The sequence below is a fragment of the Prionailurus viverrinus genome, chromosome A2 (assembly GCF_022837055.1).
Source record: "Prionailurus viverrinus isolate Anna chromosome A2, UM_Priviv_1.0, whole genome shotgun sequence".
NCBI classification, from domain to species: domain Eukaryota; kingdom Metazoa; phylum Chordata; class Mammalia; order Carnivora; family Felidae; genus Prionailurus; species Prionailurus viverrinus.
In genome coordinates, this window is record NC_062562.1 from 50,085,689 (window position 1) to 50,109,956 (window position 24,268).

The 24,268-nt window shown below is 45.5% G+C and overlaps 1 protein-coding gene across 3 annotated transcripts in view; it reads right to left on the reverse strand.

Moving 5' to 3' along the window:
- SRGAP3 (SLIT-ROBO Rho GTPase activating protein 3) overlaps window positions 1-24,268 on the reverse strand; it is a 262,285-nt gene that overhangs the window by 8,954 nt on the left and 229,063 nt on the right. For all 3 annotated transcript variants that reach the window (XM_047849973.1, XM_047849974.1, XM_047849975.1), the window contains 6 exons: window positions 21,052-21,186; window positions 17,860-17,965; window positions 17,422-17,649; window positions 14,533-14,612; window positions 3,130-3,310; window positions 1,651-1,800 (listed from right to left, as the gene is read on the reverse strand). In XM_047849973.1, coding sequence (XP_047705929.1) covers window positions 1,651-1,800; window positions 3,130-3,310; window positions 14,533-14,612; window positions 17,422-17,649; window positions 17,860-17,965; window positions 21,052-21,186 — 880 coding nt within the window. The remainder of the gene's footprint in view (window positions 1-1,650; window positions 1,801-3,129; window positions 3,311-14,532; window positions 14,613-17,421; window positions 17,650-17,859; window positions 17,966-21,051; window positions 21,187-24,268) is intronic.

Here is a 24,268-nt window from a genome sequence, read left to right on the forward strand (position 1 = left end):
AAAGTCACCAGCTCCCTGCAAGCACAGGAGGGGTCCCTGGGAACTGAACACAGTCCGGTATTGTTATCCACCCCCAATCTCCCCAGCAAAGGGCTATTTCTATGAGGCTTTTCTAGATCTTGGAAAACTAGTCATTCAGGAGTAAAAATTGCATCGCTGGACATGCCTTCCACACATGTGGCCACCTTTCACTCTTTAGGGAGGCTCTGGTGGAGTGAAAAGAGGACTAGAGTGTCTATCAGGAGGGCTGGCTTTGTCATGGGTTTTCCTGTGTAGTCTTTCAGACCCATTTTATTAATCTGGTAAACAGGTACAACACTCCTTGCCCACCTTCCAAGGAAGCTTGGTGGATGTGGGAGCACTCTAAAGATAAGAGGCTCCACCCACAGGTGATTTGGCTACATCCTATGTAGGTCAACAAAGATTGGAAGGCATTGGTGAGGGGAGGGGAGGCTGGAAGTGATGAGGGGGTGGGGAGGAAGGCCAGAGTGTTGGAACGGTCTCTGACCAGAGGACCAAGTTCAATGTGGTCAGCAGCACTTCATATCCCAGAGCCACCAGCCAAGCTAAGCACTGCCTGTGGGTACCCCAACAGGACCAAAGCATAGGTGTTTGAGAGGAGGAATACTGAGAAAGAAAGAACCAGAAGAAAGTAGGGAAGGGAGGGAGAGGGAGAGGGAGGCAGGAGAAGATATGGCCCTCCTAGAAGTCCAGGAACCATGGCTTTGTCTTCTATCTACCCCACTTCCACTTTCCCCCCAATTCCATTACCTAGCACAGTGCCTGAGCCATTTGCTGAACTGAATAGAATATGCTTTAAAAGGAGGCAGAGACTTCTGCTGAAATAAATTCATAAACATATGTTCCTACTGCAATGATATCTCTGGCTCTATCTGCAAGTACCCATATGTGTGAGCTGATCCCATGACCTCTCTACCAAAAACACGAAGAATATGACATTCTGAGAATCTGATTAAGAAAGCAGTGAGAAACTGTCAGCTTCTCTTTTCTTCTTCTTGTTTAATTTTTTTGGAAACAACCACAATCTTCAGACTATCCCTGCATGTGGAAGGACATGCACAGCTCCTTGCCGGGCAGAAAGGTCATGTGACACAGCCCAGCCCACACACGGGGGAAGGAAGAAATTGGCAAATGTGCTCCCCCACCAAATAAGTGGGTGGCCTCAAGTGTCAATTTCCCCCACCACATGAGTGGGTTTGAGTTTTCTGTTTGTGTAGTGCACTTCAGGGAGTATGTGCGCTTTAAATTTTTAAATATAACAACTTAGGTCTTCAACAGAAAGTAGGGAGGAGGTGCAAGAACCAGAGAGAGGTAGGAAAAATACTTGCCAATTTAAAACTCTCTCTTTCTCGCATCATTACTATTTTACATAAAAAGCACTGATTTGCCAATACCTGTCTCTTCTCCTCTTTCTCCAACCCCCAACTGCAAGCTGGACCATTTTACACCTGGCATTCTTGGGCCAGTTCCAGCCAGCACCACCGCTCCCCCCTCCCCCTGCCCAAGGTGTGCCTGATATCACATCTTGCAGGCAACAAGGGGCCTCCCTCTCTCCCCGCTGCCCCCTTGCCTCTCCCAAAACAGACACAGCATGGCACTATCAGGAAAGAATGAACCCGCGTTTCCTACCGGCCCATCACCCCCCCAAAGCCGTAATCCGAGATGTGCTCCGTGGGCGACTGGAGGTCGTTTTTGGAGGAGGCCTTGTCATCCAGCAGTGGCCCACTGCTGGCTTCACTGTCAGCCTTTTGGCTCAGGCTGTCGGAGAAGGCATCGTCCCTGGGGAGAAGGACACATGTGAATTGGGAGTGCTTTGCTACAGAGAACCCAGGATGTGTAGCGCACCTGTCTGAAGGGTGGATCCACACACACCTTGCGGTCAACTTGTGCCCATCCTCGGGATGAGCCATTTCCCACTGTGTACCTGAGCATCACACACACCCACCAGCACACTCCCAGTCACCTTCTCGGCACGGAGATGCCCCTCTGCCCCAGGCCCACCTTCTCCTCCCCCCTCCTCTGGGTTTTTCTCTCCCAGGCTGCTCCAGGCTGGGACAAGCTAAATGCTGGAGTGAGTGCTGGCCTAATGGGGGAGGAGCCCGCAAGCTAAGCACTGGGAGCTGCGTGTCTACAGGCTCCCTGAGAAGCAGTTTGGGGCTAAGCAAGGGAGGAGGAAAAGTGCCTCCATCCCTCAGCTCCCGACTCAGGGCTTTGGATGATTGTGGGGTGGCTTGAAGTTGCTGGGGAGCCCTGCTAGCCTCTTCCCACTGCCCTCTCCCTTCCAGAAGCCTGGGGACATCAGAGGGCTGCTGAGGGTCCTCCACTGGCATTTCTGTTGTTGTCTGCCTGGCCTTGGACTTTTCTCTGGTTTCACACCATTCTCTGTGCCATCAAAACTTATGCCTTTGTCCCCCTTCCCTTGAGGTCCAGCATGGTGGCTACTTTGTTGATACAGCAGTTCGACCTGAGCCTGACCAAAGCTCAGAGGGAGTGTGTGTTGTAGGAAGCGTCAATGGCCTTCAAAGAAGAGAAGGTATAGACTTTCTGGACATTCTGGTAGCTCTAGGTATTTGGGATACAGGCCTGTGTGTGTGTGTGTGTGTGTGTGTGTGTGTGTGCGCGCCTGATATTATTTTTTAAAAATAACAGTACCCTACTCAGTGGAAATGAGGGGATCATGGTTTCTGCCCATCCTCTGAGAGAGCCACTTGGAGGACAGAGAATGGTGGAGAGTGAGGGGGCAGTGGGCTGGCCGCTGAGTACAGGCACGGCTCGGGAGGGTGGAGGAATATGGCGAGATCCACTGGATGCTGAGAACCAGGGCAGGTGATGAATGCCCTGGAGGCTGGCAGGTGGGTCAGGATGGTGAGCCAAAGGCACCAAACACTGTCTCTGTGCACGCTGAAGGATGGGCAATTTGCTTATTTGTTAAGGGGATCACTATTTAAGGGGAAGGTAGATCCAACCCATCCTTACAAAAGACCAGGTATACCACACCGGGGAGAGCAAACGGCTGGCATACAACCCAGTACTCCCCTTCCTGTGCCCATTCCAGACATTACTAATCAATCACGGCATTCTTCAGAGAAGGTCCTGACTCCCACTCACATGTCCTGTACGACTATGTACTGATGTGGGATGAGTCCATCCACGCCATTGTGACGACCCTCCCACCAGTCCTCCGAGGCACGGTGGTACAGGAGCAGAGAGGCCCCCTTCTTGAAGGACAGCTCACGCGGGGACCGCCCCACGTAGTCAAACTTGGCGATGGCCTCGATCTGCTCCACTTCTAGAAAGCAAGCAAGGGAAAGAGCATCTATGAGGTGAGCAGGAGGACACTGAGGAGCCTTGCTCAGATGGCCCTGGCTCCTGTAGGGCAGCAGAGACAGCAAGCCTGGTGGAAACAATGTGGCCTGGGGCTCAGGACACTGGGCTCTAGCTCAGATCCACGCCCCAGGCTGTGGTCTCAGGCAGGCCATCTAACTTCTGACACACCATCTCCTCATTTTCCACTGCCTCTCTTGTTCTCCACTTTTTAACACTAATTAAAATAATATAAGAAATTTCTCTTGCTTCTACCTCTCAATGCAGGTTTCATTTCCATTTGTCTATGAACCCTTTCTGTCCCTGTCCACTTACAATACTTTTTGTGGTTGCATCCTTTTGGGTGTATGTGGACTCCCATCCTTGCAAAGATGCTGTATACAATTTTAAGGGTTCCCAGAACTCTTCAAAGCTCATTGTTACGGACTGAACTGTGTCCCTCCCTCCCCTGCCAAATCCATAGGCTGAAGCCCTAACCCCCAATGTGATGGATTTTGGAGTCAGGTGTTTAGGGAGGAATTGAGGTTAAGTTGAGTAATTAGGGTGGAGTCCTCATCTGGCAGGACTGGCGTCCCTCTAAGAAGAGGACAAGATACTAGAGTTCTCTCATTCTCTGTGTACACAGAGGAAAGGCCATAGTGAGGACACAGTGAGAAGGCAGCTGTCCACAAGCCAGGAGGAAAGGCTTCACCAGAAACCAACCCTGATGGCTCCCTGATTTTGGATTTCTAGCCTCCAGAGCTGTGGGGAAATAAATCTCTGTTGTTTAAGCCACCCAGTTCTGTTCTAGCAGCCTGAGCTGAGTAGCACATTCATCCACGGACTAAATTTTGGTGGAGGGAGAATTCTTACTGGGGCCACAGCTCAAGTGTATCTTGTCACACACACACATTTACCAATCAAACCTTTATTCCTCACTGATTACTGACAAGCCATTGCTGACAGGGTTAAGCAATGAGGATATGGCTCCTGCCCAAGGCATTCCTAGTGCCCAGCTCCATCATCTCTTCTCTGCGTGACCTCGGGCAGGTTACATAACCTCCGTACACTTCGGTTGCCTTTAGGAGGATTAAAATATAACGCATGAAAGTAGACCTACAGATGGCCAACAGATACACGGAAAGGTGCTCAACATCACTAATCATCAGGGAAATGCAAATCAAAACCAGACTGAGATATTACCTGACATCTGTCAGAATAGCTATTATAAAAACACAACAAAACAAAATAAAACCAAGGGGCACCTGGGTGGCTCAGTCGGTTGAGCATAAGACCCTTGATTTCGGCTCAGGTCATGATCTCACAGTCATGAGATTGAGCCCCATGTCAGGCTCTGCACTGAGCATGGAGCCTGCTTGGAATTCTCTCTCTCCTCTCTCTGTCCTTCTCCTGCTTGCGTGCATCTCTCTCTCTCTCTCAAAAACAAAACAAAACAAAACAAAACAAAACAAAACAAGGAAAAGGAAAAGAAAGAACAAGTGTTGGCAAGGATGTAGAGAAAAGGGAGCCCTGGTGCCCTGTTAGTGGAATGTAAACTGGTGCAGCCACTGTGGAAAAAACAGTATGGAGCTTCCTCAAAAAATTAAAACTAGAAATACTGTATAATCCAGTAATTCCACTTCTGGGTGTTTACACACAGGAAACAAAGTACTCACTTGAAAAGATAGATGGATTAAGAAAATATGGTATACAGATACAGTGGAATATTATTCAGCCATAAAAAGAAGGTAAATCTGCTATTTGAAACAAATGGATTGACCTTCAGGGCATTATGCGAAGTGAAATAAGTCAGGCAAAGAAAGACAAATACCATATGATCTCGCTTATGTGTGGAATCTAACAGCAAAAACAAACCAAACTCACAGATACAGAGAACAGACTGGTGGCTGCCAGAGGCAGGGGGTAAGGAGTTGGCAAAATGGGTAAAGGTGATCAGAGGGCACAAGCTTTCAGTTATAAAATAAGTAAGTCCTGGGGATGTAATGTCCAGCATGATGACTACAGCTAATAATACTGTATGGCACTGAAAGTTGCTCGGAGAGTAGTAAATCTTAAAAGTTCTCATCACAAGAAAAGAAAATTTGTAACTATGTATGGTGACTACATACATACATCCGAGTAGGGATGGATGTTAACTAGACTCACCGTGGTTATCACTTTGCAATACATGTATCAAATCGTTATGTTGTGCACCTGAAACTAACCTAATGTTATATGTCAATTGTATCTCAATTAAAAAAGAAAGAAGTATACTAGACTTCAATAGATTTTTAAAAACCATAAGGTATGAAAGTGCTCTGCTTAGTACAGACATACATTAGGTATTCAGTTGCTCTCATGATTATGATTATAATTTTTATAATTATAAAATTTTACCCTATGGGGTAGGTCCAGATAAGAAATCTAAGCTGTGGGGAGTTTATGTGGTTTTCCTAATAGCCAATGAGGTTTGGGAAGAGACCTTTGGAAGAGAAAGGGAGCTATGCCTATGATTTACTTAATCTGTGTTACAGCTGTACCCTAAGAGATGCCCATACTTGGTAGGAAACTGGCTGTGTATCAGTATTAATGTATTTATACGTTAAAGCAAGCACAAAGATGTTTAACACTGTAAAAATAAGACCTATTTATTTATGTATATATTTACATATATAAACATAATAAGTGCATTACATTCTAATAGGACAAAAAAGTAATGAAGTGACCTCCGCCCCCGCTCTCTCTAGCCTGCAGATACATGCTGACTCTCTATCGCTGAATTCCTTACGGATTTCCCCCTCTCTGTCCTTCCAGCCACCCACTTGCTCATTAAGGACTCAAGTCCAGAACACCTGGCTTTGCTGCTTTGTAGCTGCGTGCCCTTGAAGAACGTGTTTCTCTTTTCCAAGCCTCAGTTCCCTCATCTGTAAAATGGGAATGATAATAATAGTGCACAGCTTATAGGGCTGTTATGAGGATTAAATGAGTTACTATATATAAAGTGCTTGCAACAGTGCTTGGCACATAGTTAGCTCTATATGAGAGTTGTTACCAGAGCTAATGCACTTCTAAGGGCTAAGGGCAGCATGAAAAGTCAAAGAACAGAAGGAGGAACCTCCTTTGTTCCTCTCCCCCATTAATCCCCACCACACATGCATGCACATCAGGGCTCCCCTCTATAAGTAGTTGGCTCAAGAAGACTGTGTCAGTGCTCCTGTGAGATGCAGTGGCCATTGGATGCATCTGGTCTTCAGTGCCTGGGATAGCCTTCTACAGGGACTGGGCCTCAGGCAGTCAGGCCAGCTTTCTGCAGCTGGCTTCCTGACAAATGTCTTTAAATGCTATTCTGACACAGTTGATGCAAGATGACAGCACAGCTAAATGGGCCACATTAACTCGGATCTTGACTCAGAGTTAGCTTCTCAGTAAAATGGGAGATCTCTGTTCTCTCGGCTGCATCTTCGGATCTCACACCAGCCATGGGCTAGCACTGCCTGGTAACCTGTCTGCCTGCCTATCCACAGAGACAAAAAAGGCCAGAGGGTTTGCAAGATCAGGAGCTGAATGAACCCAGAGGACTGTGTGCTTTCGGGTTCCACCCCAGCGGCTTCCTTTGAGCTCAGTTCCCCACACTGATAAAGCAGAAGGGGTTTGCTCATACCAGGAGGAGCGTGGAGGGGCTGCCTGGGTTTCTGGTTCCTGCCTTCCTCATCTCCAGAGCCTCCAGCAGTCACTGGGGGAGGTCTGGAGGTGGGAGTGGGGGGTGGGGGGAAGGAGGAAGGGAAAATATAAGGAGAAGAAAAGAAGAAAAGAGGAGGAGTAGAGCTGAGCCATAAGCGGAGAGAAGGCACGTGTGTTTGCAGATGCCATTATGTAAGTGTGTGTGGTAGAAAAAGTAATAATAGCCACCATTTATTAGGAAGTCTCTTATTTGGGTTTATCAGACCTGAAATAGAATATGTGACTCTCCCCCCTGTCACTCTCCCACACACCCCTCCCCAAACTTACTTAATTCCCTCGTCTTCTCCATCTCAGGAAATAGAACGGGCTGCCAGCTTGCTTGGGACAAAGCCTTGCTCTTAAGCATCACACACCCAATCCATAAGCAACTCCTTTGAAGTGTACCCTGAATCGGACCCGTCTCGCCATCTCCACTGCCCCTGCCCTGGTCCAGACCACTACTGTCCCTCTGCCTGGCCTCCCCACTTTCATTCATGCTTGGTAGACACAGCAGCCAGAGGGATCTTTTAAAATCCTAATCAGATCATGAAACTCTCTCATTCAAATCCCTCTAAAGGCTTCCCACTGTGCTTAGAGCCAAACCCAAGTCTTCTCAGGGCTGCTGAGGCCCCTCCGTGCTCTGAGCCTGGAGCCCTCTGCAGCTTAATTTCCTACCGCTGTCTCCTCACCCGGTCTGCACGGCCTCACCAGCCTTCTGTACTCTGATGTAAGCCAACACTGTATTCTGATGTTTTTCAAACACAAAGTTGAAAGAATTTTACAGTGAACATGCATATGCCTGCCACCTAAGTCCTACATTAACAGCTTACTGTATTAGCTTTATCACCTATCTATCCATCCTTTTATCTATCCATCCGTCCATCTATCCATCTGCCCATCTTATTTTTTTAATCAACTTTAAAGTTGCAGACATCAGTACATTTTACCTCTAAACACCACAGCATAAGCATTCATAGAGGCTTCTTGATGCTTTTAAAACATGCCAAACCTTTTCTGCCACTAGGCCTTTGCACTGGTTATTATTGCCTCTCCTTGCAATACCTTCTCTCAGACATTTGCATTCTTTCACATTCCACAAATATTTATTGACCATTGTGTGCCATTTCCTAATTTCATTCAGGTCTGTACTCAAATTTCATTGCCTTAGCAAGGCCCTTCCTGACCACTCTCAACTACCAAAGTACCAAATGTCAAACCGCTAACAGTTTCCCTTGCTTTCTTCTTCTTCATAGCACTTAGCACAATCTGAACTTGTGTGTGTGTGTGTGTGTGCGTGCACACACGTATGTGCACATGTTATTTTCAAGCCTGTTTGTTGTAGATCCTTCCTACGAGAATGCGAACTCCATTAGGACAGGGATTTTTATTTTATAACCTGCAATTTTCCCACTTGTAGAACAGTTCCCTGGGATGAGTTGACACTTGATATTACTTTGCATGAACAAAGTAAGCTTTTAGCATGTGTTAAGTGTTTTACTTACATTATCACATTTACTCCCCACAAGAGTATTTGCAGTACTATCCTCATTTTACAGATGGGGAAACTGAGGCTGAGTTGAAATGATGTGTGACAGGTGGATCAGAAGACTTAACACTGCTAAGATGGCAATACTCCCCAACTGGTCTACACACTGAATCCCGATTAGAATCCCAGCTGATTTCTCTATAGAAATTGACAAGCTGACTCTAAAATTCATATGGAATTGCAAAGAACCCATAATAGCCACAAAAAAAATCTTGAAGAAGAAGAAGAAAATTAGAGGATTCACACTTTCCGATCTCAAAACGTACTACAAAGTAACAGTAATCAAGACAGTGTGATGCTGGCACAAGGATAGACATATAGTTCAGTGGACTAGAACTAGAGGTCCAGGAGGAAAGCCCTGCATCTATGGTCAACTGATTTTTGAATAAGGGAGCCAAGATCATTCTATGAGGGAAAGAATAATCTTTAAAACGAATGGTGGTGGGACGAATGGATAGCGACACACAAAGAAGGAGTGGAGTTGGACCACTACCTCACGCCATATACAAAAATTAACTCAAAATGGATTATCTAAACGTAAGACCTAAAACCTAAAACTCTTGAAAGAAAACATAGGGTACATCTTCATGATTTTGGATTTGCTGAGGATTCTCAGATGTAACACCAAAACATGAGCAACCAGAAGGAAAAAAAAAACAAAAACAGATGAATTAGACTTCATCAAAATCAGAAAACTTTTGTGCTTCAGAGGACACCATCAAGAAAGTGAAAAGGCCCATGTTTCAAACAGAACATGTTTGAAAATCATATAGCTGATAAGGAACTTATATCTAGGATATATAAAGAGCGCTTACAACTCAATAATAAAAAACCAAATAACCAAATTTTAAAATGGGCAGAGGATCTGAAGACACATTTCTCCAAGGAAGATATATAACTGACAAGCACATGAGGAGGGGCTCAGCCTCAGTATTCATGAGAGAATTCAAATTAAAACCTCGATGAGAACCATTTCACACCCACCAGGATGGCGAGAATTGACAAGTCAGAGAATAATAAGTGTTGACAAAGATCACACACTGCTGGTGGTGATATAAAATGGAATAGTCATTTTGGAAAGCACTCTGGCAAGTTCCTTAAATGACTAAATGTAGAGCTATCCAGTTCTACTCCTAGGTGTATACCCAAGAAAAATAAAAATGTATGTTTGCACAAAAGTTGTACACAAATGTTTATGACAGTATTATTCATAACAGCCAAAAAGTGGAAACAACCCAAATGTCCGTCAACTGACAAAAAGAGAAACAAAATGTGGTCTACCCATATAATGGGACATTATTCAGCCACAAAAAGGAATAAATTCCAGACACCTGCAACAATAGAATGACCCTGGAAAACACTGTGCTCAATGAAACACTGTGGCCCAGACACAAGGGCCACAAATGGCATGATTCCACCGATACGAAATGTCCAGAAGAGACAAATCCATAGAGACAGAAAATAGATCAGTGGTTGCTTTTGGCAGGGAAGGTAAGAAATGATGGCTAGGGGGCTTGGGGTTTCTTTCTGTGGTGATAAAAACTGACTGTGGTCATTGTTGTATGTATCTGTGACTACATTTAGTGCCGCTGAATGGTATACTTTAAAGGGACGAATTGTATGGCATGTGAATTATATCTCAATAAATGGTTAAAATAAAAGAGGAAGGGAGGGTCCTCTTTAGGTTCTGGGTCTAAGCCACGTGGTACAGGCCAGCTGACCATCTCTGCACTAGGGCTTAGGAACACTAGCCAAGTTAGCAATGAAGGAGCTGATGCTCTTTTTCTGTTGTTCTTTATTTCTTCCAGATGGGTGACCATGGGTGACCATGATTCAGGCAGAATCGGGCATTTGTGTGGTAACTGATGGTGACACCATTTTAATGCTGTCAAAACCTCACCTAATACCCACAATGTGCATGAATCTCTGCTCTAAACGTCATGCCAGATGAAAGAAGCCAGATCAAAAGACACTTTTCTGCACAATTCCATTTATATGAAGTTCTGGACCAGGCAAAACTAACTTATGATGAAAAAATTTTTCAGGTCAGTGGTTGCTTCTTGGGCTTTGGAAGTAAGGGACTGAGCAGGAAAATGCATGAAGGAACTTTCTAGGGTGTTGGAAATGTTCTGTATGCTGGTGGGGGGTTGAGTTACACAAGTTTTTGCATCTGTAAAAACTCAGGGAATGATACACTTAAGATTTATACATTTCAGTGTATGGAATTTTACTTGAAAAATAGGACCATAAACGATGCTGACCCCTGTTGTGTGCAGCATTGCATGCTAACATCTTTGGAGGGAGACTGTACTGATGGCTGTAATTCACTCTGAAATGTATTAAAATAAGACGGATTGATAGATACACAATAAAACAAATATAACAAAATGGTAACAATTGTAGAAACTGGGTGACAGGTATTATATAAAACTTCCTTCCACTTTTATGTATGCTTGGCCTTTTTAAAAATTATTATTATTAAAGGAAATATCATGAACTGCAAGCAAATCGAAATCTTACCCTGATTTCTAGTAGATGCCTAGAATAATCTGATGAAAACCATGCGCCTCTTCTCAGAGGCACACATTCCAAAAGAAACGAAATTTTGCCCGTAATAGATTTCCTAAAGCCCATTTATGGACACCCAATACATCCAAAGAGCTAACGGCTTAATGGCTTTCCAGATGTAGATGGAGGGCAAGGAGTGGAAGTCAACTGGGAGAATTTTAGGAAAGTATCAGTGAGAGAATAATGGTGCAGTTATAATTGAAAACTGACATATTGTAACTATATGATCATGTTTCTGTTACTGATTTTAGTAGTTTCTTTATCTGGCAGCCTAGTTCCTCATTTAGCATCCAATTAATAAAGATGCTATTGACAGGCTGCCTCAATGTTTTCATTTGGCTTAGTTCTCACAATCAGGGGTTTTATTTTGAGAGAGAGAGAGAGAGAGAGAGAGAGAGAGAGAGAGAGAGAGAGAGAGAGAATATGCAACTGCGGGAGGGGTAGAGAGGGAGAGACAGAGAGAGAGAGAGGGAGAGAGAATCCCAAGCAGGCTCCACGCTGTCAGCACAGAGATGATGCGGGATTCAAACCCACATGAGATCATGACCTGAGCCAGAGTCAGACACTTAACCAACTGAGCCACTCAGGTGCCCCTGGACTCAGATTCTTGATCAGAATTAGAAAGGATTTATACTGAACACACAATCTTAATGTTTCCTATCACCTAGTTGTCCCAGACACTGTGCTAAGCTTCTCTGCATATGTAACCTCATTGTAACCTAGGTCACAATTCTCTTGTTACCGTCATTCCCATCTTACATGTCAGGAAACTGAGGTCTGAGGTTACATGATTCGTCAAAGTTCACAGGGCCATGAAGGCCTCTCTGTGACTTTCAAATCCAGACTTCCTTTCTCAGAGTCTAGCACCCCCTCAACTGTTCCTGCAACTCAGTACTTGGGTGACCGATTTGGTTGGGGCAGGCTTGCACGTAAACATTTAGGAAATGCACTTAATTTTCCTCCAAAGGATGCTCCTGATTCAGCAGCCGCCACCATGACCACACAGGAAACAGTGAGAACCTGCAGGGAGCATGAACCTGGCTCTCCTGAAGCTGGCTGTTGACCTTCCAGGATGATCTTCCTGCCCTTGTCATTCTCAGAAACCAGCAGCCTGACAAGGAACAACAGAAGGGACCTTCTGGGGAAGCAGACGAGAAGCTGTCTCACCCCACTCCAGGGATACTGTGTGCCTCTACTCTGGGAGGAGTGAGGCAGCATTTTCTGAGGGGGTGCTCTTGGCGTGGGGTGGGGCCTGCTGGGAATGCCCTGTGGCTGCTGCCTGGCTGCCCAGCAAGACTGTTCTCTCTGTCCCTCCTCCTACCCAGTGCCCACAGCAGCCTTCCACCTCCCAGGCCGAGGGGCTGTGGTGAAATTCAGCATGCACAGGATGACTGGAAGTGACCTCAGCCCCCAGGAAGGTGGGCTGTGAGGGTCCTCACAAGGCACCTGACCCATCTCCTGTAGACAAATCTTCTTCCACTGGCAGCATTCCCAACAGATCCTAATTCTGAAAAATCAGTCTACCTCATTGGATGAGAGATGTTTTCCCCCAGTGGAGGAAGAGAGACTGAGAGCAAGATCTAGAGCAAGAGGGAGCTACACACACACACACACACACACACACACACAGAAATAAAGCAACAGATGGACAGAACAAGAAGGCAGAGGGAGAGCCAGAGGTGGTAGGACAGGAGACAGAAAAGAAGGAAAGAGGAAAGCAAATCACTGCCAACATGCAGACAGTGGCAGCCTTCACATCTCCCCACAAAGGCTCTGCAGGACATTTCCCTCAGCTCAGGACGACTCTGGCCTCTGAGGATTCTGGCAGAGATGAACACTACACCTAGATTTGTTCTTCCACACCTGTGACTCAGGCCTGACCCATGGGCTCCCTCCTGGGCCACAGTGATTGGTTTTTGGCTGGGCGTGTGACTCAAGGCAGTCCAATGAGACTCTACCCCAGGAGCTTTCTTGGAACCATGATGAAAAGGAAGCTCTTTTCCACTGGGACTTTGGGCAAAAGGACAATGAAAGCCTGGAAATGCTAAAGACCACCATGCAGGAAGATCCTGCCTGAGAATGAAGCCAACACAGAGGGAAGCAGAACAGGAAGATGGAGACAACTAAGCTCCTGGATCCAGCTGTGCCTGAAGCTATACCTAACCTGGGATTTTTCTGGTGTATGATCTGAGGCCTTTAATGCTTAAGTCACTTTGAGTTGGAGTATTTGTCATTAGCAAGTGTGACAGTCCTACCAGAATGTGAAAACTTCCCTATCAGTCTTGCCTCTTTCACCAGCTCCCAGAAACCACCCCTGAGTACGTACCAGCTCTCCTGGCAAAAATGGTGGCCAACAGGGCCTGGGACCGTTCCAAAGGGAAACACAGAAGCCCAGAAGAAAGTCGTTAAATAAGGATTAAAAAAAAAAAAAGTAAAACCATCACCAGGAGAAAGGAGGGCTATGCTTGGTCTACATAGCATTGTGTTATGACTTTTGTGAGGCCCAAGCACTTTTGCTTCTTGCGTGGGTCCCTTCCTCCATTAAAAAAAAAGTTAAAAATTATATTTTACAATTGCATTGGTATAAAGATGAATACAATCCACGATGGATCATATTCCTTTTTTCTCATTATTTTAAATGAAACCAAAACATTTTCAGGGGTCCTTAAAAGTACCATGGGCCCTGGGCACTGTCTATTCTATCTAATGGATTCACTGGCACTGGGCCCGTATTATCCAGATTGCTTGTCTACACGGTCCAGTTTCCCCAACTTTCTTCTCCTTATCCTTATCTTTTCCTTCTCCTTATCCATCAGGTGGAAGGGTCCGATGAATCCCTCAAGCCCAGGCCAGCCTTTCCCTCTCTCCCTCCACACTTCCCTGGGCCATCACTGCTCAGCTTCATCTTTGAGGCATCCCCACACTGGGGACACAGCTGTCATTGGGCGTAATTTCTGTGTGTCATGGGGAGCTGCTCGCTGTGTGTCAGGTAATGAGACTGGGAGCTCCTCTGTGACCCATGTGTCTTTCATTGAAGTACCTCAAGTCCTAGCACAGGCTGGATACAGAACAGATCCCTGGTTGGGGAGAGACAGGGGACAAAGCATGCTTCCTACTTAGCAAACTCTCGTCACTTCGGATTTATATTCGGGCCAGGAAGGATACAGAAAGGGAGGAGACAGGCCAGTAGGAGTATGGTGAATGGAGGTGCACATGTGTCCGATGTCTTTCAGAGCCCCCCTCTATTCTAGAGGACAAGGTGCTGACTGGCAAGGCTGGAGGGAGTGTGCGGGCCAGCCAAGCCATTGGGCAGGCACGAGTCAGCATGAGAGGCCCCAAGTGAGTTCCTTGGCCCCAGATTCCCCCTCACTCACCTTCGTCACTTGTGTGAGGCTCCGTGCCATTGTCATGGTCAACTTCATCGATAGTCCCTGGCTCACTATGTGGACTGTCACTGCAAAGAAACATGGGAAGGGGACTTGTTGGGCTTTGCACCCTCACACTGTCCTCAGCATCCCGTAAGTGCCAGCCAAGCCCACCTCTGCACTTGACCCAGGTCAGGCCCAGGCCTGCACCGTCCTGTCTTGTCCATCTGACCACCCATGAACACTCCTAACAGGAAACCACTCCCAGCCCCCTCAATGGAAAGCTATCCTGAATACCCTCCTCCAGCTTCCCCCAGCCCTTGAATTTGCTGGGCTATCAATTTCTAGGTGTTCTGTAAGACCCAGAGGGCACCATAAAACCCTGGCATTTATCCTCGGAAGGACCACGGGCCAGAACAGAAAGGAATTGTGGAGGTACCATGAGACATTCACCTAGCCTGGTTCTAGGTCTCACAGAGGAGGTGACACCCCGAGAGAGGTGGCGTGGGTCCACCTCACAAGGTGTTGGGTCCTCCGGGTGCCTCACGATGCTGTGTGCAAAATCCCAGACCAGTCTAGCTAGTGGAAGCAGGCTGGCAGCCATGATGGGCGTGGGAGTGGGTAGCCTGAATCCAGGCCTGTCAGACTTGGTCATTAATGCACTGGGACAATTTCGCCAGCCGCTACCCCCTCACTAGACTATAAGCTTCTTCAGGCCAGGGTTTATTCACCTAGTCAGTTTTTTTTTAACTAAGTCATTGATGGAGTCCTAATATATGCCAGGCACTGTGGGAGGTAGGAGAGACGTATTGATGGGTAAGACTCTGCCCTTGTGGGCCAGGAAAGAAAACTGCTACAAGCTGAGATGTGTTATGTAGGAATAAATGAGCAGAGACAAGAACGGCTGAGGGGACCTGCATAGGGTGGTCAGGGAAGGCTTCTTAGAGGAGGTGACATCTGCAGTGCCTTTTGAAAAAATACGAACTTCATTATGAAAATTCTCCATTGCCTCCTGGATAAGGTCCAGACTCTGCACAGTGGCTTGTTTAAGACCTTTCATAACCTGGCTCCTGCTGGCCTGTGGAGCCTCCGCCCTCACCATTCACTTGGCACAAGCAACACTCTGGCCACATGGAACCACTTTCCACTTTACTGAAGGCTCCAAGCCCAGAACATTCCTTGCCCATGCCTCACCTGGCTGACTCCAGTTCATCCCACAGGTCTCAGTTAAGGTTCCTCCAGGAAGCCCTTCCTGACCTCGCCACATGGGCTCAAGGAGCCTCACTTCTGGAACTGCCTGTTTCCTCCTCCATCGGAGCTCCCTGCATCAGGGGTTAATCCTGCTCAGGTTGCATCCCTGCCCCCCTGCCCAGGGCCTGGCCCAGGACAGACACTCAACACCCATTTGTCCAACTGTTGAATGAATGAATGTTGTCCACTACAAGGAGACCCTCAGCCAAATCCCCCCTTTTGGCTTTGCAAATATTTCCAATGTAATTAATAGTTTTTCTTTCTCATGAGACACAAATGGGACTGAGGCAAGTATGGTTATCGTATATTGTTCTTTGGTAGGTACAACCGATCTTTAGGACGCTTCCCAGAACACTAATTACACACATTGCAGCAAGAAAAGAGAACTGGGAATGGTTGCAAACGCTGCGTGAAAAGCTTCTCTTTGTCCAGAAAGTACGCTTGCTGGCTGTTTAATGTTTCTGTTAGAGAACAGGGACAGACCTGCTCCTGGAGCCTCACATAAAGGTTACTACAGAGCTATGATTACAAGACAGTGGGGCCCGTATCTCTATGGGGCGCAGGGTGGGAAACAAAGGGGCTGCAATATCTCCCTTCTTTGAAGTGAATCAAGAGTTCAGGAATGCTTTGATAATCCAAAGACAAACCCCCCTGTAGGCACCTAGCTGAAAGCAGTGTGGGTAATACCTAAATATACAGCTGTGTGTTGTGCAGGAATGGGTATAAAGAATGAATAGGAACCCTTTGACTGGTCTGTCAGTTGGTGTTCTGAATCTCCTGTCCTTTCCACATTAAAAAAAAATGCCCTATCTTTACCACATTTTAAGGTCTTAGTCTGGAGAAGGTGGCCAGCCCTGATTTTGATTAGGTTCTAAAATTTTTCTCCTAAGACCTCATGTAGCACCAGGTAAACAGAGGTACCTGACTATCAACTGCTGACCTGGCCTGGAGCTCTCAAAGAATGTGAACTCACTTTGTCTGGAAAAGAGAAGTTGTTTCTCAAGAGGTGGAGGTGGGGATTATTATCCAGCGCCCTGCTGCCTCGGATGGGCTTAAGACACACCTGGCCATTGACAGCTTAATATCTCCTAACTAATGTGATTAGCTCATCAGACCCAAGCCTCAGCAAGGGGATATACTTCTTGGATTTATGTTGGGACCCTTGGGAAAGAGAAGGTCTTTTTCCACTGGGGATGCTGAGAGAATGTTCTCTAAATCTGGAGTTACCATATGTCTTCCTGAAGCCACCAAGGAGAGGATGCCTGAGAATGAAGCCAATGCAGAAGAAAGCAGAGCCAGGGGCTGGGGATTGCAGGACCAATTCCTGATAATAACAGTTGAACCCCTGAATCCAGCTATACCTGAAGTCATAATCCTAGACTTTTTAGTTAAGTAAAGAAAATCAATAAATTCCCACTTAGCTTAACCCAGTTTGAGTTGTAGTTCTGTCCCTTACAAACCAAGAGAGTCCTGGCTGATGCAACTATCTCTGGTATAAGGCTGCAGCAAAGCTCAAATGAGAAAATGCATATGGGAGTCAAGACTATAAAGCAGTAAGAAAATCAAAGGGTTTCTTACTGTTCCTGCTCAACAGCAAAAACGACAGTGATGATGATAATAATAATATTAAGAGGAATGGAATCTTACCAATATTCTTCCCCTCCAGCCATGCATTTTTCATACACAGGTCCCTCTAGCTCCCGGGGGCTGGGGAAGATGGCTTCATGATGAATGATGATGGTTTTGATGACTTCGTTGACGTGTGCCTGGCAGGACACAGGGTCCTGCCCATCAGGGATGTGCATGAGGGTGGGCCCGAAGCAGATGGCCAGGTTGTAGGGGTCCATCATGTTCTCGTCACTATACTGCGAGAGGCTACAAGAAAGGAGGTACTCACAAGTCACCTGAGAAAGGTGAATCTTCCCCCCCTGTGGGTTCTTTCTTTTGAGGGCTCTACTCAAGTCCAGGAGGGTTCCATGTTCTGTTTTAGGAAGAGCTGCACCTGCAGAAGCCTCAGGACATCCCCTCCCAAAGGAGGCCAGGGCTGAGGCAAAGAGGGGCCCCCCCCTTGGCCGGGCAACTCACTGGTTGAGGAAAGCGAAGAGGTATCTCATGACCACGATGACCACGCGGGGAAGGGTGATGAGGATTTGCTGGATCTGGTGCACCCTCTCAGCTGGGTTCTCCAGTTCTGTAACATAAAGGGACTTTTTGGGGTGTCTTTCGTCCTCAGAGAGCCAAGTACAGCCCACATTTGCTCAGTCCACATGGTTCAAGGGGATTGATATGTGACCCTGACCTGGCCACTCAGAGCAAGAATGTGAGTCTACACGTTCGCTTTTATGAATGAAGCCAGTGTCAGCTGAGCTTCTGTCACCTGACACCTGTGAGTCCTGACACAGGCACGGACCATGTTTCTTTAACCCCTTTATGAACACCAGCTGCATGCATCACAGGCACGGCACAGAGTAGGCCAGAAATGAGGGTGGACTAAATAACCAACTCTAGAGCTATATATATTGGCCAAGAGGCCTGATAGATGCTTGTGATCTTATCTCTGACCCCCGTTTTCAGGTCAGTCCTAGGCAGAGACATTGGTATTTTTATCAGTCAGGCCAGGGGTGAGAGCAGCAAATTGGGCTTGGTAAAGAGAAGAGGTTTCTGGGCTCTGCCTTGTGGAGAGGGTGTGCAGAGGGAAAGCTGGTGCAGAGAGTGAGCCCCAGAGCTCTGATGTTTGTCTGCAGGGCTGGTGCACGGGCCTGTGCCAGATTCTTTCTCAGGAAACATGTTTTTCTCACAGCCCCTCTCTCCAACCTCCACATTCTGTCAGCGTGTTCCTTTTAAAACGCAACCTCTCTTGGGGTGCCTGGGTGGCTCAGTTGGTTAACCGTCTGGCTCTCGGTTTCAGCTCAGGTTATGATCTCGCGGTTCGTGAGTTCAAGCCCCGCATCGGGCTTTTCACTGACAGTGCAGTGCCTGCTTGGGATTCTCTCTCTCTCTCTCTCTCTCTCTCTCTCTCTCTCTGCCCCTGCTCATGCACTCTCTCTCAAAATAAATAAATAAACTTTACAAAAGATGCAACTCCTCTTGTTTCTCCTCTGTATCCCAGGCCCTTCACCGTAGCGCTTCAACCAACTTTGCCTGCCTCACTGCTTAGCTGCTGCCCCTTCCTCAAGTATCTGAAGATGATACAGAGCCATGTTTCTCAAATGACGTGGTAGTGCACACTTCTGGACATTTACAAATCTATGAGGCATTCTTTGGGGTTGTCACAGTGACTGGAGGGCACTACTGGCATTTCGGATCCAGGGGCCAAGGTGTCAAGTGTTCTGAGTGCATGGGACACACAAGGCACCGCACTACCCTAAATGCCAATACTGCCCCCACCGAGAAACTATGCCAGGCTGCCTCATCCACCATCTTCCTCTCCCAGAGGGCCTTCGTGCCCCTGGGCCTTTGTACGCACTGGTGGTCTCTCGACTCTGCCCAGCACACTGCAGCCTACCTTCGAAGTCTGGCACTGAGAAGCCTTGCCCAAGCCTCCCGCAGAACTAAAAGTTCTTGGACCTTCAGTGATTCCATTGCCCTTTATAGAGGCTGCTCCATGGGCTCAGCTTCAGTCATCACTGCCCTAGTACCATCTCCACTTATTACATTTTTTTCTTAAATACATTTATTCATAAAGGAAAGTTTACCTCCCTCTGTAAATGAGAAACCAGGAACGCTTGCTATAATTAGGAGGTAACATAAATATAGATACAATGAAAGCAAAACAATGGTACTAAATTATAGGTTGTCAGTGTATTCTACAAACATTTCTGAGACTGAGGCCCCATCTCTCTGTTTAGGAGGGAGATAGACCTCTGAAATTTTTCTCCTTGAAGTAACCACAGGATTTGGCAGGGAAATCAGAAGGGATTTTTTTTTTTTTTGCGGTGTGATTCGAGGTGTGATCCCAGGTATGTGATGTCATGAGCTTGCATCAGAGGTCAACAACCTTGTCTGCTCAGGTGATCTGCTCAGGAATAGATTAATGGGGCTTCCGGAAACACTAGCTGAGCACATGACATGGGGCTCAGACAGGGTTGGGCCTCTGTGGCCTGGAATTTCTCCCTTTTCTTTTTCTTTTTTTCCTCTTTTTTTGAGGGAGGGAGAGGGAGGGAGAGTGGGAGGGAGGGAGAGGGAGAAAGAACGCATAACCATGCAAGCAGGGGAGGGGTAGAGGGAGAGAGGAGTGAGAGAATCTTAAGCAGGCTCCATGCCCAGTGCAGAGCCCAACTCGGCTCAATCTCACGACTGAGCCGAAATCAAGGATTGGATGCTCAACTGACTGAGCCACCCAGGCGCCCCCATGGCCTGGAATTTCTGAGGGTGATTTGGAGCTTGAAGTGGATCTGGAAAGATGAGCAGTAGGTAGTGTGGAGGGTAGAAGGGCAGAGGAAGGGTCTTTTATACCAGGCAGGTAAGAAGCTTGAAGCCTCCAACCCCCAGCAGCCCTTTCCTGGCTGCAAATCTCTCAGAGCATTGTGAGAAGCATCCCTAATAACACTGGGTGTGGGGCAATTTTCTATAAATCAATTAAAGAGTTTATTCTAAAATACTAAGATTTCCATATTATAATATTAAAAAGTTTATTTTTAGAAACTCCCAAAATGTTGCCTTAGGTTTGGCCATCTTATAGTCAAGGTGCCTTTACTTCAGGCCTCTAGATTGGGCTCTTGCCTTCATCCACAGAAATACCTGTGAAAGAGAACTCTGATGGCTTGTAACATTGGAAGAAGCCCACAGTCAACTTATTTTCACCATTTTGCTTGTCTGTCATATTGCTGACCTGACTCCCAAATCCGCTATGGCTCCCCATTACCCAATGGGAAAAGCTCCAGATCCTTGCAAGGTCTCTCCTCTCTTGCTCTATTTTACCCTTCCAGCCTCTTGCACCATGCACTGGCTGGGACACCCTCCTGCTGGTCCCATTGGTCTGTGTGTCCTCAAACTCTTCCCAGGATACTCTGGGTAGGCTCCTCCTAAAGCAAAACCAAGTCTTCCTCTGCCTCTTCTCTTCTAAGCGCCATTCATACCCAGGGTTGTACCATGCCATTTTCCATTATACATCATCCTGTTATCTCTACAGCTAGGTTTTAAGTTCTATGAGAACAAGGACCATACTGCTTCTTTCAGTATCCCTCCTTCCTACATAATGATGAGCCCATTGTACAACTTCAATAAAGATATGCCATGGAATTGATCATTCCACCATTCCACCTGGGAAATACTTACTAATAGTAGATATCAAATCTTGAAACCTTTCCTTAGGAAAGAGTGGATTTTCCAGTCCTCGGAAATACAGTTTTAAAACACCAGCGACTGAATTGATATCTCGTTCATTTTGATCATCCACAAGGGGGTCTTCACCTGAGAAGAAACAGGAGATGATGATTCAGCTTGGTAAAGAGACAGGAAATGTGCAGATGGCAGGAGGGATGGCCTGGCCCAGCAGTTCTCCCTGTAACTGATTTTGAAAATGTTCAAACATATGGAAATACTGTAAAACTGAAATACTGAACATCCATCACCCTTCACTCACACTCATTAACTTACACTCATCTTTTGCCATGTTTGCTTTCTGTCTTTACTTGTATTTATTATTGCTCAATGATTTGAGAGTATTTTGTAGACATCGTAGCACATCACTGCTAAATACTTGAACACATTTTTCCCAACAAGGATATTCTCCTACGTAACTCCATAACATCATTACATCTAAGAAAAAATTAACAATAGTTCCAAAACACCATCTTCCATACATTCAAACATTCTCAATTGTTCCATGTCTTTCATAGCTTTTTTCAAAAGCTAAGATCTGATCAATAGTCCCATAATTCATTTGGTTGTTATGATTCCTAAGTCTTATGTTTATTTTATTTATTTATTCTTTTTTTAGAGAGGGGAGGGGCAGAGGGAGAAGGAGAGAGAGAATCTTAGGCAGGCTCCATTCCCAGCATGGACACAGGGCTTGATCTCACGACCAAGAAATCATGACCTGAGCCAAAATCAAGAGTCAAACACTTAACCAGCTAAGCCACCCAGATGCCCCCAACTTAGTCTTTTGAACGTAAAAGACACCCCAACATTTTTTTATCATAGCTCGTTTTTTACAATATTGCCTCTTCTGAAGAGTCCAGGCCAGTTGCCTTATAGAATGCCTCCCACTTTGGATTTCTCTGATTGTCTCCTCAAGAATAGATTTAAGTTAAACATTTGTGGCAACACTAGTACATGGGTCATGTTGTAGACACCTTATTGTATCTGGAGGCACATAATGTCAGCCCGTCTTGCTACTGGTGTTGCTAAGTGTGATCAATGGATTAAGGGGACAACCTCCAGATCCCTGCACTGCAAAGGTTTATTTTCCCCTTTGTAATAGTAAGTATAGAATATAAACTATTTTTGAAAAAAACAAGTGATGTATGTGCACGTCATTGTGCTCAACATGTTTCACCCAATGCTTTTAACATCCACTGATGATTTTTGCCTAAATCAATTAGTATCCTAGGTTGCAAAATGGTGATTTTCTAGTTTTGTCATTCCTTCTACATTTATTAGCTGGCATTCTGCCATAAAGAAAAGGTTTCCCCATGCCCCCCTCACTCTTCCTCTTCTTATTGTTATTATTTAGCATCTTTAAGGGATTGTTTTTATCATTTCTAATTCAACGTGTCATAATCCATTATCATCACTAGTCTTTGGGATGCTCAGATTGTCTCCAATTTTTCCAGGGACAAAAGTTCTTTATATATGACCTCCACTGAGCACTTCCTTGCTTTCTGGCACAAAAGATGTCCATGGATCACCTTGTACTTTCCTTGACCCAGATCTGGAATCAAACATTGCTCCAAGGAGATCTGTTTGCTTTTTGTAGGGAATGGTATTTAGAAACCAGGATATAAGTTCCAGGTGTGCTCATTGGCACAGGAGTGCTATAAAGAGCTTCTAAACCTTTTCAGTGGATACAGCAAGAATACACATTAATTCTTTTATGAGTTCACATAGTTATTTCCAATTCATATTGCAGATATAAGATTTTCTTTACCTTCATGTATTTTATATTTGGATTTCATTTTTCTTAGTGAAAATCTTGGTTCTGAATAACATTAATATTGTATCTGCCTTATTCTATAATATATGTAACAATTTAGAAATTTTAATAGTAATATCACCACCATTAAATTTAAGATTTCTTCTCAGGGGCTTTGTTTTTGGGGGGGTGGATTTAATTCTAAGAATGTATCCCATTAAAGATATATGGTCAGAAGACAAAAGGTAGATTAGTGTTTGCCTACAGTGGTGGACTAGGATTTAGGGGATAAGGGAGTGACTACAAATGGGTAGAAGGTTCCTTTTGGGGATGATGAAAAATTTCTGATATTGGATTATGGTGATGTTCACACATCTCTGTAAATATACTAGAAACCACTGAATTGTGCACTTTAAAAATGGGTGAGCTTTATGGTATCTAACTCAATAAAGCTGTTAAAAATGTATAACCAGAGCATATGTTCAAAAGTTACTCTCTGTGTGATAATCAATTTGATACACAGCTTGTTTCTACTTATATTCAATTTTAGGGTTTTTTTTTTTTTTTGGAAATCCTTTTTTAAAAAATTTGCAGTTTTGAAAATATAAAGCATTTAAATTGTCCAAAAGTCAAAAACAGGTAAAAAGTTGCATGCAGACAAGCCCTACTCTTATCCTTCTCCCCTCCACACCTCACATTTGACCATTGTCATTAGTTTCTGGTTTGCCCTGTTAAGCAAAAAGCATACATATGAATTTTTTATTTCCCTTCACTTTTTCCGCAAATGTAAGTAGTATACAATACTGCTACATACACTTGTTTCTTTGCTTCACAATAAACACTAGAAATCCCTCCATATCAGTGCACAGAGATCTTCCTGGTTCTTCTTCTTTTTTTTAAATGGCTGCAAAGTACTCTTTCGTGGATCAACCATAATTTGGTCAACCAATCTCCCGTGGACTGACAACCTTTCACTATTACAAATATTACTTCAACAAATAACCTTGTGCATGTGTTTTGGTATTTGTAAAGATGTCTCTGGCGAGGTCCTAGAAGTGGGGTTGTGGGTCTAAGTGTACATACATACATAGTTTCATTAGATAGAGACAAATTTTCCCCCCACCTGGGGCTGCATCATTCTATACTCCCACGTGGCAACATAGGAGAACGCTTCTTTTCCACAGTCCTGCCCATGGAATGCTGTCAATCTTTCAAATTTTTGACACCTGGACAGGGGTAAATGATATTTCAGGAGGGCAGCACTTTCCTGTTTAATCAAGGGCTGCTCGGCTAGATCCCCCGGAGTTTCCATGGGAGGAGATGAAAGGAAGCACAGAGCAATCTAACTCCTCTCTGAAGGTGCTGACAGATGTCTGCCCGACGGGCTTTTCCTCCTTCTCCCAGAACAGTCCACAGACT